The following is a 16,316-nucleotide window of genomic DNA, read 5'->3' as shown; positions in this document are numbered from 1 at the left end:
CCGGAGCTGTCCTAGAAAGATATTCCAGAAGCATAAGAGAAGTTCTTGGGAAAAGACCAAGAGGATACAAGAAAGAGAAGGAAAACAATGTGGAGAGAAGGTCATCAGGGAAGGATGATGGGACCATCATTAGGGATGATGGTCACATGTGTAACAATGAGAGATCCGAGTGGCATATGGGGTGATGAGCGGGGACAAGTCAACAGCCATGGGAAGCAGCAGGGAGCTAATTTGGCATTGAGGTGTAGAAATGCTGGAAGAGCTCTGCAGAACAGAGGCAATGATTGCACACATCAGAGACCTGCAGTAGGGGCTGTCACAGACCTGCAGCCTGTGTCACCTCCTCCCTCAGTTACCTGGGAGATCATAAACCACGAGGGTCTGGACACCAAAAATGAGGACAGTAATAGCAACCACACAACTTCATGGGAAGTTGAAATACATTTAGGGACACTCTGTTTATAGAGGTAGGACATAAAACATTTTCAAACATTGTCATCACAACTATGTTAAAATACACTTTGATGGCTCCATACTTTGTCTTCTGTTATGCAGGTCTCACTTGGGTGGAATGGGGCTTAGACACCTTGCTCCACTCTTCATTAATGACTAAAGCTGCCACAATCGCAACTTCTCTGCAGCAACCTTCTAAAGGGAGTACTGTTCCTTGTTCTTGTTGATAGAAAAATGCGTATTCAATATTTGAACACTCCTATCCCTAAAAATATGGGTATTTCTATACAGCCATCTAAAATCTCACATATAATGCTGATGGGCAGATTTACTGCACTCAGATGTCTCCGCATCCTCTTATAGATTTCTGATAAATGAAGACATCAGTAAACTTGAAATATGTTACTGGCTTACAGAGAAAGTCAAATTATTCATCCTCTGAATTTTATTCTCTGAAGGATTGAAAAAGGATCTTCTGATTGGCGCATAGTAAAAGTGAAGGGGTTATCACAGGTAAAATATTTCTTGTGTACAAGACATAAATCCACAAATAAAAGTAGGATGCAAAACATACACACACACACACACACACACCATTAGGTGGAATTACACACATGACTTAAATAAGAAGGGCGTTCCTACCATATTGAGTATTGTCAGTACATAGGTGGTGATGTTTTCATGGCCGTGGTTTTGCATCATCTTTTTGTCAACCACCACCAATGTCTCCACGTTCAGTTCTTCATTCCTATGGGACTTCAGAAGGGACCGCTTGTGCCTTTTGCATGACTTATACTCATCAGGCAAGATGAAAAGGTCTTCCTTGGGGGGCTTGGGCATGTCTACAGGGGGGTGTTCAGAGAGGAAATGAATGTAAAATTGTCACACAAAACCAGTGGTGGAACTCGTGCTAAAGAAAATGGATTTTAAAAATGAATGTTCATAAAACGAATCATAAAACCCTTAAAACTGTGATGCAAAACATGTGTTAAGGTGGAACACTACATTTAAGTAAAGTGTGCATAGTCTACGTGTCATGGAATTCATTGTTATATTGACTTTTGTATAAATTTCTCTTGATTTAAAGCAAAAAGAAGATCACTTTGGCTCTGAACTCTCAGCATCTGAAAGCATGGTGTTCAAAGACTGTGAACATAAAGATCTGTTCAACAGGGCTCTGCAAAGGAGTTATTGACAAAACAATGAAACTAATAATTACAAAAAGGAGTGCTGTCTTATACTGTGTTCTTATTTGAAGACTTTTAATGACCTAATAGTTTTTAAAGTTGATTCCCATGTCTAGACACACAACTGGTTTGTCTGTAGTATTTCCAATGGGTTATAACCTGCTCAAGATAGATCCACTTCACTGCAGAGCTGAATTTCCTAGAAAGTATTGCAAATATTTATCTAATTTAATGGAAAGACAAAATATACTCAGTCCTCTTAGAGTAAGCCATTTAAAAATAGTTTTGGCATTAATAATCAGTACATTAACATTATGTTAAAAATCACTAGGTTTAGTGGATGCCTCAGAAAATGTGGTTAGAATGGTTTCAGGTGAAAGTAGGCTTCAAAATATCCACATATTTAGGTGGCACTAATTCAAAAGCTATGCTAACTCTATTCATGGAACACGCTGCTAGAAAATGCTATTTTGTTTGACTGATTCCCATGTCCGTTGCATTTTATCTCTCTCTGCTAAAATATTTCCAAACCTAAATGAACCTTTCGGAGGATTACTGTTTCACTGGCTAAAGGTTAATAAGCAGTCATCATGCGCCATTTACATTGATGCAATTTACACAGATGTGATCCCCACCCTAAGAGATGTCTATGTATAACTCATTCATTCTCTACCCCAGCCATGGGTAGGAGTGAGGCCACCAAGGCATGGGGAATGAATGTAACTTTCTCACAATCCCTCTCTAGAGAGTGTTGGAAATGGATTTCAGATCTGGCAGTGTGGTCCCAGGGCCCTTAGTCTTAATTCCCATAGGTACAGGGTGCAAATGGACACAGTATAGGAGCACAGCAGCCTCCCAGGCCCCCAGTATTGGAACAGAGGCAGAAGCACTGGGGGTGGGGGGTGATCTTACTAGCCAGGACTCTGACAAGTCCCTCAAAACAAGTCACTCCCCCCTCAGTATGGTCCTGCAGCATTTTCCTAAACACGTGAGTCCCAGCTCAAAACCCACCCATGAAGCCTGCAGCTAGAAGTAGCAAGCTAACTCATGAGTCTGAGGTTCAGAATCACTATTGATTTTAAGCAAATCAATCTGCTTTTGTCTGCCCGTTTCCACAGAGAGATGCCTAAACACACAGAAAAATCTCTCATTCTCTGAACTCTAGGGAAGAATCTTTGTAGTGTGAACCCCACTGAGATAGAAGACAGGATTCCTCCAGGGAAGCCCCAAGCCTCATGGACAACATGAAACTGTCCTGCACAAGTAACTGAGTCCTGAGAATTAAATGCTTATCCTGGAGGTGCTGTGTGTCAATTCTGCTAGATAGGGCCCCCAGTCACTCAGGAACTGCCATGTGCCCAGCAGGAGGGGACAGAAACTGTGGCAAGTCAAACAGCACCAGATCGACCACTGATGTCGCCCACCAGCAAGTGGTGTTTTGTGGCACTTGTTTTCTAGTTTTATTATGAAAACAGTGGCTACTTCTTTCCATTTTCCAAACACAAACCTTACTGTACAGTTTAGTATCTTTTTCAAATAGCTGCCTCTCACGACCCAACCCCATCTACTGAGATTCTGAAACATCTGTGGAAGCAAATACACCCACAAATGTGCACACATGCACACACACACATGCACACACAGCCCCACCAAACAGAATCATCGTACTGCCCTGTATGCACAACTGTGCCTTAGGGCTACTGGCCTGAATGACTCTTATCACCTCCAGTTAAGAATGAAAGGGTCATATTCATTCCAGAATGGTCAGCACTGCTGGATTGATCAGAGACACTGCAACGTGTGCTTCAGGCCCTGGTGTGGCCTGTCAAAGAGGTGAAGACAGCCCTGCCCATCTTTCCTGGCTGGATCCAGGTGCTTGGTCATCTTTCTGTCCCCAACACACGGAATCTGTCCTACTCTGACTCCACCCTCACCAGGAGCCCTGTGAGCACCATCCTGGCTCTGACCTTATCTGTGCCTGAGTCCCTCCCCTCGGTCCCGCTCTGCCCCGCCCCGCCTCCGCCTGGCCCCGCCCCCAGCCGTCTCCACCAGCTTCTCCCTGTCTGCGCAGACTCAAGAAGCTGTTGCTGGTCAGTGTGCCCTGTTCCGATGTCCGCTCAGCCTGTCTTCCCTGACCTCCGCAACCTCCCGTTCCCTCTACTTGTGCTCAACATGTTCTTCCCGCTGCCTCCCCTAAGACCGAGCTCACTCTTAATAATTTGACTTGAGTTTTTCAAGTCCATTTGAATGTAGCCTGAGACTTAGTTACAGGACGATATGAGTTCAGATGACTGACGCACAGGTGCTGACAGGTCAACGGTACTTGTTCTTTTATCGAAGATGCCAAGTGATTCTGGGTCATCCTCTCTTCTCCACAGTATTTACGGAGACCCTGTACATGCCCACCTCTATTTGAGGGTGCTGGGTCTAGCAGCCAACGAAACCAAGCCGCAGAGAAGGATGGGCTTTCCAGAGGCTCCTTGGGGAAGGTTTGCTAAATAAAGCAGTGCTTGAGGGGAAAGCCGAAGGAAGTGAGGAAAAGTCCAGAAAACACTGAACTCCTGTTCCTGAGTTTGTGAGATGTTCCTACATAAAGTGTAAATATCACATCTATTCTTAAATGTTCATGACACACAAAAAAAGAACTTTGATAAAGCCTTGGTGATAAATTGCAGATAAATTTTTTCATGCACTCTGTCTTCTGATGTGGTGAGTGAAGTATATAAACCTGCATAGGGACAAATCACCTCAGCAGGAAAAGCATGTGAGCTTTAATAAATCTAGACCTCAAAAGTACAGAATTACGGGGCAGGCATGCCAGGGTTCTTTTGAAGACATCTGGTGGATTCTGCATTTCTGAGCACCTTGTCATTTAATCTGCCCAGGGAACAGCTCTTTAAAAACAAACAAACAAAAAAACCCCAAACAAACAAACAAAGAAAAACATCTACCATTATCTATCCATCTACCAGGGAGAGATGTTTTAAAATGAACATACGGTTGATGGGTTTGCTTTGGAATCATCACTTAAGTTTAGCAAAGGTAGTCAACAAATTTCACCTCTAGGGCAGACTACTTTGAAGAAAATTAAAAATACTCCGTCGGCTTACAGAAATGTCCAAATCTTTAAATACTAAAAAGAATCGCCCTTACATACATTTCTTGCGTCTTCCGCAGAAATGCAGCTTCTGTGGGTGCCTGAGGCTGAAGCCGCCGCGCGGGGGTTGATCTTGGTGGTGGAAGAGGTGGAGGTTTTCTAGCCGCCAATTTCTCTCCATCATCGCGACCTGGTGGGACCCCGGATCCCGAGGCTCGGTGGATCTTTTGTACAGGATGTGGGAGGGAGGCCCATCCCCCGAAGAGTCCTTGGGGCCCCCTGCCAGGTGTGAAGCGAGGGGCTTCAAGAAGTAGTCCGCTTCCTGGGTTCTTATCATGCCTGACTGCAAAATAGAGAGGGAGAAAGAAATGCGCATCACTGTTTTGTTATCTGCTCACAAACGTGCTGTTCCCGCCACTGAGAGCACACGTTGAAAGGGGTCGCACAGGGGGCTGAGAATTAGGGATGGGACAGCCCCACTCTTGAGCCCTTTCCCCACCCGCACCCTTGCAGAGACCCTGGTGTGGAGGCGTCCTGACTCGACTTCAGGAGCAAAGAGAGTGCACAATATACTAAGGTCAGGTCCTTTAAAGCAAAAAATGGAGGAGAAAGTACACAACCCTAGATATTAATATGGGTGGAGGTGGTGAGGGGAGTTCCCAAATAAAGACATAAAATTATAATCCTAATATAGTAAGGAGCAACATTCTATTCAGACTTCAATAAAATGTGACACTTTCTATAAAAGTGTAACTTGACAGAATTAATCCAGAAGAAAGCACAAGGAATTCCTTAGGGAATCAGGGAGGTCTTTCTAAGCAAAGTATTTGGGAAATAGGAAAGAACTGATTATAAAAACACAAAAAATGTCTGTACAGCATAACAGACAATGAAAGCAGAAACAATGACAAAAATCTCTTAAAGGAGAGAAAATTGAGAGACTTGCCTTTTAGAGTGACAAGTATTTTTCAAACTTGTTAATTGTTAGGAGAAATGGGAACAAACAGGCAATGACACTGGGGAAGGGTAGACTGGGGCCAGACCTGCCACATTTATCAACATTGAAAATGTATAATTCAATTCTAGGATTTTACCCTTTTGGAATTCTTTTTTTTTTTTTTTTAACATCTTTATTGGAGTATATATTGCTTTATAGTGGTGTGTTAGTTTCTGCTTTAACCTTTTGGAATTCTTGCCAAATACTTCTTGTAGGCACTTCCCCAATATTGATAAGTATTTGTGAATGTATAATTGAATCATTGTTTGTAATAGCATACAAAATACAAACAAAATAAAAAAATAATTAAAACAAGAAATAATTTAAATGTTTACCAACTAATTCAAGGTAATCTTTAAAAGTACATTTATATATTTGGCAAGAACATAATGATTTAAAAAGGCCAGCTAATTATGTCCTGATAATAATCTTAACTAAACATTTGTGTGTGTGTGTGTGAGCCCTAAGACTATGGCCAACATTTTCTATATTACACCTTATTTATCACTGACAGAAATTCTGTGAGGTAGGTCTCATTATACTCCTCCTTTTATGGATGAGGAAATAGAGAATCAGGCTAATAAAACAACATTTTCAAGGTCACCTGGGAAAAAAGTATAAGGATTGGAACAAAATCAGAATAAATTAAAAACCTGTAAGTTTAAGGCTTGTACTGTAGGGGTCCCAGAAGTTGTTATTTTTTAAGAAGTGTATAATAAAGTATATAGTGGGATTCCAAATGTGTACATTTTTAAAAGTGTGCATCTACACTTAAAGAATTTTCCTAGAAGGACTGATGAGTAATTGTTGATGCTGATTATGTTCAGGGAGAGAAAATCGAGGAAGAGGGATGCAAGCGGGGGATTCCACTTCCATTTTTACATCCTTAGGCACTACTCAAGTTTTTAAACTCTGTATGCATCCTTTCTTTAAAAAAAATGTCAATGATATTGCTGGATCATGGGTTTACAGATTAATTTTTAAAATCATTCTAAATGTTTTAAAATACCTTTATAATTTTAGAATACAAAGAATTACTCCTACAGGACTATCCAGCTATCATTTAGAACTCTCCAATACAGTATTTATATGTGTGCTGATTTCTTCCAAGTTATTTTAATAATTTAGGACACTGATTAGACCCTTATTGGGTATTCAAAGACACTGATGCTTGGTTGTCTGTTCTAAGAGTGCCTCTGATTTAGGAGCCTGAGTCTGATTCTCATCTGGGGAGGGCTTAGTGCCCATCGCTGCACACCAAATAAAGTTCTGTGGTGGACTGAGTTGTCCTGCATGGGTCTGAATATTTGTACAGTGTAGGATGAAAGACATGGGGAAGCGCTTCTGAGACCTTGGGAAAGGGCCAAATACACCTCTCAGGGACAGGAGGGTTGGGGGTGGAGATAGAAAAGAGAGGGGCGACCGGGTTTATGTACATTCAGAGATTAAGCACTGGCCATGCTGTTCCTGCTGGTGGGAAAGAGGTAAGAGAAGGTAAACTTGGTAAACTATCAATGAAACCATCAGCCCCATGGGGTGCAGACCTCCCGGGGCCCAAATGCCAGCTAGCAGTGGAAAGGAGAAATGCTTGGAATTTATGCTCTGGATTGAGGTGGAGGAGGTGGGGGCCTCTCATTGGTGAGCTCTGTGGATGCCCTGGGAATCTTTTTCCCTAGAACTCTACCAACTAAACTAGGATAGACAATATTTTAAAGTCTTCAGTTCTATCAAGGAAGAGCCTAGTATGGAATTAAATAATAGCTACAGCCAGTTGGGTTTCATCCTTCTGGCAATTAAAGTAACTCAGGAGTCACATGAGCAATCATGAATATGTTCAACCTTGTGTGGTAACACTCCCCAGAGAGGTTTTGCACACTATTTAAGGTAACTAGTTGAAATGTTAAACTGGAAAAAAAAAAAGTAATTTTTTGCTTAAAAAAAAATCTTTTCTGACATGCAAACAATCCCTTGCTTTTCAAATCACCCTAAAAAGATGATAAGCTCCTGTGGGTGCATTTATTATCCTTTTTTAACATGACCTTTGTGACTTCGGATGATTTACTCATCCCCTCTGTGCTGTTTTGTCCTCTAGGGAGTGGATACAAAGGCAGCTACTTGCCACGAGATTGTAAGATTTAACAATAATATATATTTAAAATACATGGCCTCCGAAATACATGGCCTAAGCAAAAATATTTGATGCATTAATGAAACAAAGAGTGTAAAATATCATACTTCACCCTGATGATCTCTGATTCCCTTCTGTAATGCAAGGTGTTTCTGGGGGATTTTTCACTCTACAGTACGAGATCCCTCAGAAGCCAGTGTGTGGGTGTATCCCAACACCATCACCCTAAACACATCTTTGCTTCTGGCTTCTGCCTCAGGCTTTCTGGCTTCCTCCCCTAAAACACTTGTGTTCTATGACAGCTGTTCCAGGTTCAAAATGACCTCCTGCTTTCCCCTGGGTTTAAGGCTACATCCTGGGTGGCCCAGAGGACCAGATCTTCAGGCAAGAGAGAACTGCCTCTGGAGGACTTCTGAATTTTCACTAACACAGTAGTCAAGTGTTTATGCTTGTTTCATTTATTATTTAGTCTGAGCTACAGTATTCTGTATTTAAATAATCCCCTATTTCATTAACTACATAGAACGAAATAACTGATAAGACTGATATTTTGATATTCCTCTATAATCAATACATACTGAAAAATACAAGAAAAAAGTTACTCCTTTTTTCTTGCTGCATTAATCTTGCAATAAGTCTTGTGACATTATTAGTTTGCAAGCTTATTTAAATGATTAGGTAAATTGTGGGAGATTAATGTTTTCTTCTTATCAATGATTTTCTTTAATGAATAGAGAATATTTCCTTAGTAGCTCATAAAATGTCTGGTGTGCACCTGCCCACAGTAACCACTGGGAGGTAAGCTGGGTGGATTATTAACCAGCTTCAGAAAAAGCCACTGTCTCCCAGGCATTGCAGGGGAGCTCTCCAGACACCTGCATCTCTCGCCGCCAGTTCTGTAAATCATTTGACATTGGGAAACTCAACACTTGTACTGCATTTATAAAGAGAGAAAGCGTGGGTGCCCTGTTAGTGATGAGAAAGTGCTGTTTCTCAGACTCACAGATACAGAGAACAAAGTAGTATTTACCAGCGGGGAGAGGAAAGGGGGGAGGAGCAATCAAGGGGTAGGGGATTAAGAGGTACAAACTATGATGTTAGGTATAAAATAAGCTACAAGGATATATTGTACAACATGGGGAATAATCCAATATTCTATAACTATAAATGAAGTATAACTTTAAAAAATTGTGAATCACTATACCGTACACTTGTAACATATAATATTGGATGGCAATTATACTTCAATAAAAAATAAAAGAAAACAAAAATAAAAAGTGCTGGTTCTGAGCAATGTAAGAAAGTGTTGAAGCTTGAAGGTAGGATGTTTACTGTATTATATTTGTTGCTATTCACACTTAAATGATGATAGATCTTTATTAATGTATATCTATTTAGAAAGGCTGTCTATAAAAGTTGCATGAATCAAAAAATAAAGTGTAAATTAGGAAGAGATGAGTCTGGTTGGGCAGTGTATCAGATTCCTTCCTGCTGTGTAAAGGATTCCTCACTGAATTGGTTGCAAGCTTGTCTCAGGTGACACCACAAGTGTCAACCAACACTGTGAAAAAGTGATCCAGCTCATTAGAAGAAACAGGCATTTCAATTCTTAATTCATTTCATTTTTACTGTACTTCTTTGTCATTTCTCCAAAAGTGTGATTTGTATTGGGAATATTCTACTCATTCTAGTCTCCTTAGTGATGTTTCTAAAACACAAGACAGAGGCAACTTTTATAGTTACTTTGTCTTGGGCACCATCTATGTGGCAGGTAATATGCTAGGTGTTTTGCTCTATTTATTATTCTTATTCTAATAACAAACATTATGAAGGGAGAATTAATATTGCCATTTAAAGAATGGGACAGTAAATGTATACATTTGCCCAACATTGTAGAGCTAGGAAGTGGGGTAGCTAAGATTAAAATTCAGAATTACTCAGATTTACACACTATTGTCAGCACACCATATTGTTTCTCTACCACCATGTACACCTAGAGGATAACTGCAATACTGGTGGGGGCTAAGAGTGAACTTGAACTAGTTGTAAATGTATATTGCAAACTCTTGGGCTAAAAAAGTGAAAAAAAGAAAAGAAGAAGTAGAACTGATAGTCTAAAGAAGGAAGAAAATACAACAATATAAAATGTTAAATTCAAACAACAAAAGACAGAAAAAGAGTAGAAGGCAAAAACAGGAATAACAAACAAGGGCAACAAATAAAAAACAGTAACACATATAGTAGATGTTAATTCAATTACATCGACTTTGAATGTCAGTGGTCTAATGCACCAATTAAAAGAGATTGTCATAGATCAGAAAACATGACCCAACTATACACTGTCTACAAGAAACCCCCTTTAAATATAAAGACACAGATAAATTAAAAGTAAATGGGTGCAAAACTATACCATGAAAACACTAATGAAAAGAAAGCAAAAGTAGCTATATTAATTTCAGATAGAGCAGACGTCAAAGTAAGGAAAGTTATCAGGGACTGAGGGGCATTAAATAATGATAACAGGAGTCGGCGCTCTAAGAAGACACAACAATTCTTAACATGTATGCACCTAACCACAGGGTGCCAAACTACATGAAGTGAAGTTTGATAGAACTGAAAAGAGAAATAGATGAATCCATTATCATAGTTGGAGACTTCATCACTCCTCTCTCAGAAATGGACAGATTCAGTAGGCAGAAAATCATTAAGGACATAGTTGACCTCAACAATGTCGTCAGTCAACTGGATATAATTGACATCTGTAGATTACTTCATCCAACAGTAGCAGAATACACTTTTTTCTCAAGCTTGCTTAGGGCATTCATCCAGACAGACCACATTCTGGGCCATAAAACACACTTTAACAAGTTTAAAAGAATAGAAATTATACAATGTCTGCTCTCAGACTACAACAGAGTTACATTAGAAATCAATAACAAACAAGATAACTGGAAAATTCCCAAATAAGTAGAGATTAGACCACACACTTCTGAATAACACATGGGTCAAAAAGAAATTCAAGAGAAATTTTAAGATATTTTGGTCTAAATTAAAATGAAAACACAACTCATTAAAATTTGTAGGATGTAATGAAATGCTAAGAGGTTAATTTATAATATTGAATGCAGATATTAGAAAAGAAGAAAGATCTAAAATCAATAATTTAAGTTTCCAACATAGGAAACTAGAAAAAGAAGGTGGAATTAGGTGTAATGTAAGCAGAAGAAAAGAAATAATAAGAATTAGAGCATAAATCAATAAAATAGAAAACAGGAAATCGATGGAGGAAAAACAAAGAAACCAAAAGCTGGTTCTTTAAAAATGGTGAGAGGTACTCATGCTGCACTTACAGAAATTTTAAAAAAATAAAGAAAACAAACCAACCAAGTATTAACCCAAAAGGTTTTTTAAAATGCAATGAATGACCACCTAGAAACCAAGAAGGACTTATTAAAAAAATAAATTCAGAATAAATGAATCAGTAAATAGTAAAATAATGTGCTTATTAAGCTGAAAAAGTCTAATAAAACCAAGATCTGGTTTTTGGATAGAAATGGGAATACCTCATGAAAAAACAATGAATGTGCAAAAAGTCAAGAACATAGATAACCTAATGGGACATGGCAGTTATTTATAAAGGGAGATCATATTTCTCTTGGAGTTTAAATATCATTGCAGTGTGTATTCTTATTTTTCATTAGTAAATTTTTTTTGAACTTTTCAATGTTATGACATCTTTCAGGTCAATCTATGACAAGGATTTAAATATCTGTTAGAAGAAAACTTCTAGATGTGTGCTGTTCAAAATGGTGGCCACTAATTTTAATTAACACTGAAGAAAATTAAAAATTCAGTCCTCCAACTGCTCAGTAGTCACACACAGGGATTCAAGTTTAAATTAGTATCAAATAAAGTTAAAAATTTAGTCTTGACATTGCTCAATAGCCACACATGACTAGTTGCTCCCGTACTGGATAGCACAGATATTTCTATTATGGCACAAAGTTTTATGGAAGAACAGTGCTCTAGAACAACTGGTAATTAACAAATCTTTGGGAGCTAACCTCTTAAGACTAGTTTGCTAAATACATGGCTGTGGTATTTGTCCATAATAAATAGTATATATCACATAGGAACATTCTTATAAATCACATCCACTAGCGTGTTGATAAAACTGCGCCAGCTAAATAATCAGAACATGTCGTCCTAGACTGATTGCTTAGTAAGATTGCTTTTGGTTGACACAAAAATATCTGAACTAGGAATGGCTCGAACTTAAATTCTCAGATCCTATATCTCTCTGCACATTCCCAAGACACAAAGAGAAATGTTTAAGCAAACAGTCATCTAGTCAAGTCATTGAATATATTGTTGCTACCTAATATAATCAGAACACCATGGATTAAACACTCTAATATTCAATAGATTCATTTACAGAGTTGTGTAACATTTAGACATGAATTTGATCCCATAGTGGAGGAAATTCACAGTTCCTCTCATCCAGGGAATGTGTAGCATGTTCGTTCATTCATTCATGCATTCAGTGAATACTCAGTAATTGCCTATTATGAGCTGGTGCTCTTCTTGTCAATCCAGATACAACAATGGACAAAATAGACAACACAGCATCCCTTGTGAAGCTTAAATTCCATCGTGGAGTTGGGGGGTGGGGGACAGGTAGTAAACAATTGATTTAATAAAATGTAAATCATAAAAAGTTAAAATTCAATGTGTCAGTTCTTCCCAACTCGATCTATAGATTCAATGTAATCCCAATCAAAATTCTAGCACATTATTTTGTGAATATCAAAAAACTGGTTATAAAGTTTATAGGGAGAGGCAAATGCCCCAGAATAGCCAACTTGATATTGAGAGAGAACAGTCTTAGGACTGACACTACTAAACTTCCTGACTCGCTAGAAATCTGAAGTAACCAAGACAGTGTGGTTCTGGGGAACAAACAGACAAAGAGAATAGACAGTCCAGAAATAGATACAGACACAAATACAGTCAACTGATCTTTGGCAAAGGAGCAAAGACAAGACAATGGAGCAAAGATAGTCTTTCCAACAAATGGTGCTGGAACAACTGGACGTCCACATGTGAAAAAAATGAAATCTAGACACAGACATCACACCCTTCACATAAATTTAAATCAAAATGGATCACAGAACTAAATGTAAAATGCCAAACTATAAACTCCTAGAAGATAACACAGGAGAAACTCTAGATGACCTTGTGTTTGGCAATGACTTTTTGGATACAATACCAGAAGGATCCATGAAAGAAGAAATTGATAAGCTGGACTTCACTGAAACTTAAAATTTCTGATCTGTGAAAGACACTGTCAAGAGCATGAGAAGACAAGCCACAGACTGGGAAAAAAAAATTGCAAAAGACATACTTGATAAAGAACAGTTATCCAAAATACACAAAGAACTCTTAAAACTCAGCAATAAGAAAACAACTCAGTTAAAAAATAAGCCAAAGGCATTAACAGTCTCTCACCAAAGAAGATATACTGATGGTAAATAAGCATATGAAAAGATGTTCCACATCATATGTCATCATATGTTAAAACAATGAGATACCGCTATAAACCTAGTAGAATTACCAAACCAACAATATGAAATACTGGTGAGGATGTGGAGCAACAGGAATTTTCACTCATTGCTGGTGGGAATCCAGAATGGTGCAGCCACTTCGGAAAACATTTTGGAGGTTTATTATAAAACTAAACAAACTTTCACTATAAGATCCAGCAATTGCACTCTTTGGTATTTATCCAAAAGAGTTGAAAGCTTTATATCCACATCAAAACCTGCACAAGGATGTTTATAATAGCTTCCTTGTTGCTAAAACTTGGACGCAGCGATGATGTCCTTCAGAAGGTAAATGGATAAATACTGTGGTGCATCCGGGCAATGGAACATTGCTCAGCACTAAATGAGCTACCAAGTCATGGAAAGACAGGGGGGAAGCTTAAATGCATATTAATAAGTAAAAGATGTCAATCTGAAAAGGCTACATACTGTACGATGCAAACGATATGACATTCGGGAAAAGGCAAAACTATGGAGAAAAGGAAAAGAAAACACAAAACAAAACAGTGGTTACTGGGGGTCAGGGGAGCAGAAGGTGTGAATAGGCAGGGCACAGAGGATTTTTAAGGGGGTGAAGCTATTTTATATGGTATTATAATGAGGAATACATGCCATTATACATTTGTTCAAAACCATAGAGTGTACAACACCAAGAGTGAACCCTAACTACGGGCTTTGGGTGATTATGATGTATCAGTGTAGGTCCATCAGTCGTAACATATGTGCCGTCTGGTGGCGGACGGCTGTGCGTGTGTGGGGGGCAGTGGCTAGATGGGAAATTTTGCGCCCAGTTCTGCTGTGTTTTGCTAAAAATGCCCTAAATATAAAGTATATTAAAAAAACTCAGAATGAAGAACGCCGGGAGTGCAGGAAAGGGGGTTTCAATTTTAGATAGGGTAACCAGTTAGGCCTCATTGAGAAGGCAGCATTTCAGTAAAGCCCTAATTGGGTGAGAACGTGGTTGTGCGGATTCCAGAGGGGAGGCTGTGGACTAGGCAGAGGGAAGAGCCACGGCAGTGGCCCTGTGGCCCTACACGGCATCAGCTCACATTCTCTGCAAAATATCCGCTTGTGATAGATTCACCAACTAATAATATTAATACTAATTCAGCAGGGCCTTGCTCAAATTGGGCAAAGGCTCTGGGAAATCTCTTCCAGCCCATCTGGTAGAGGGGACACGTGAAGCTTCTGGGCTCATCCTTGCATCTCGCCTCCACCTTCTCCTCCAGGCTATGCTTACTATCTGTCGCTTCCACTCTTGCCCTCCTTCTAATGTTTTCTCTACTTTTTTGGAGGAAAAAAGAAACATAAATCGGATCACTAACTACTTACAACCCTGCAATTGCATCTCTTGATTTGAGAACACAATTCCTGGAGCCTTACCCTCTGACCTGCATCAATTTCCTTCTGGGCTGTGCTCCTGCCGCCCCCCAGGGGGCTCAGGACGCCTCTGCTGCACCAGTTACCCCGCAGCCTCAGGAACACCCAGGCTCCCTTTTGTCTCTCTTGGAGCCCACTAGTCCTGCTTCCTGTGCACACCTCCCGCAGCCCTCCACTGGCCTGGCTCCTCCTTTACCTTTCCATTTGGAATGACAGGGTGAGGTGTGGGGACTTGCTTGCCATTGTGTTGCTCTTAAGGGCAGAGCAGGTGTTAAACCCAGCCTTGTGACACGCGCTGCAGTGATGCAATGGCCAGTGGTGGCTCCTGAGGCCAAAGCTCTGATTCAAGGCCTGACTTTGCCTCTCTTCAGAAGGTGAGTGCGTGTGTGTGAGCGCGTGTGCGCATGGGTCCTGAGACTTAGCTCCTATCTTTGTAAATAGAGGAAAGATCTACCACTGTTTCCCAGGTCACCCGGTGCAGATTAAATATATACACTTCAAAGGTGGCAAAAAAAAGAAGATATTTTAATGATGTCAATCAAGATCCCAGTAGTTATTTTGGAGATTGATGGCCGCACAAGGAAAGCTGCAGAGAGAGGAAGTAAAGTGTGTGCAGGACTTTGTACAGGTTGGGAAACCAAGACCAAAAGGCCAACGGCAGCTTGGGATGGTCACAGCAGAGCTGGACAGCCATTGCTGTGTGGTCAGGGCAGAGAAGTCGACCAGCGTCGCGAGACGTGGTTGCCACACATATTTCTCATCAGAGGCCACGGGTCCCTGGGGTGTTGTCATTTGCATCTACTAGCCATTCCTGAAGTCATCCAAGTTTTTCCACACACACTCAGTCCATCCCAGTGGGTGACCCAGGCACCTGTCCCCCCCGGCGTCAGCAAGCCGCTGGCTGTAGGTGAATTCTGTTACGAGCTCATCGAGTTGACACTTAGCTCATGAATCAGCTGTTTTGCTATTTAATTGTGCCACTGGGGATATTTCTCTTCCTCCCTGGTTTTGGTGTTGATATCTAATCTCTCACAACAATGTCCTTTAAGCTCCGGGTTCTAGGACTGTGACATCCTATTTCGGTTAATCATATTAATATTGATGGCATTCATTTACTGATTGCCTATCATGCCCCTGTCTCTGTCCCAGGGACTGGATACCAACTGATTACAAATAATCCTCAGAACAGAATTGCAAGGTAGGGACCAGCAGCTACATATCTGTAGATAAAGAAACTGAGGCCCTCATAAACCAGATGTCCATCAGTGAGTGAATGGATAAACAAAATGTGGTACATCCTTACAATGGAACGCCATTGTGCAGTTAAAAGGGATGCAGTATGGATAAACATGGATGGATCCAAAAACAGTATGTGGAGTGAAGGAAGCCATATCATTTCGTATGAGTCCATTTCTCTGAAATGTCCAGAGAAGGCCAAGCTACAGAGGCAGGAAGCAGAGCAGTCGTTGCC

General features: G+C 40.2%; 2 protein-coding genes across 3 annotated transcripts in view; both read right to left on the bottom strand.

The window, feature by feature from the left end:
* ICE1 (interactor of little elongation complex ELL subunit 1) overlaps positions 1 to 16,316 on the bottom strand; it is a 535,590-nt gene that overhangs the window by 269,879 nt on the left and 249,395 nt on the right. The window lies entirely within an intron of this gene.
* Positions 1 to 16,316, bottom strand: part of ADAMTS16 (ADAM metallopeptidase with thrombospondin type 1 motif 16) — a gene marked incomplete at both ends in the record, with an annotated part of 159,613 nt that overhangs the window by 114,959 nt on the left and 28,338 nt on the right. For both annotated transcript variants that reach the window (XM_081231772.1, XM_081231773.1), the window contains 2 exons: positions 1,096 to 1,295; positions 4,798 to 5,080. In XM_081231772.1, the coding sequence (XP_081087898.1) occupies positions 1,096 to 1,295; positions 4,798 to 5,080 (483 nt within the window). The remainder of the gene's footprint in view (positions 1 to 1,095; positions 1,296 to 4,797; positions 5,081 to 16,316) is intronic.

This window comes from Mesoplodon bidens (genome assembly GCF_964165515.1).
Source record: "Mesoplodon bidens genome assembly, chromosome: 4".
NCBI classification, from domain to species: domain Eukaryota; kingdom Metazoa; phylum Chordata; class Mammalia; order Artiodactyla; family Ziphiidae; genus Mesoplodon; species Mesoplodon bidens.
The sequence above is the reverse complement of the archived record's forward strand: the minus strand, read 5'-3'. Positions and strand labels throughout refer to the sequence as shown.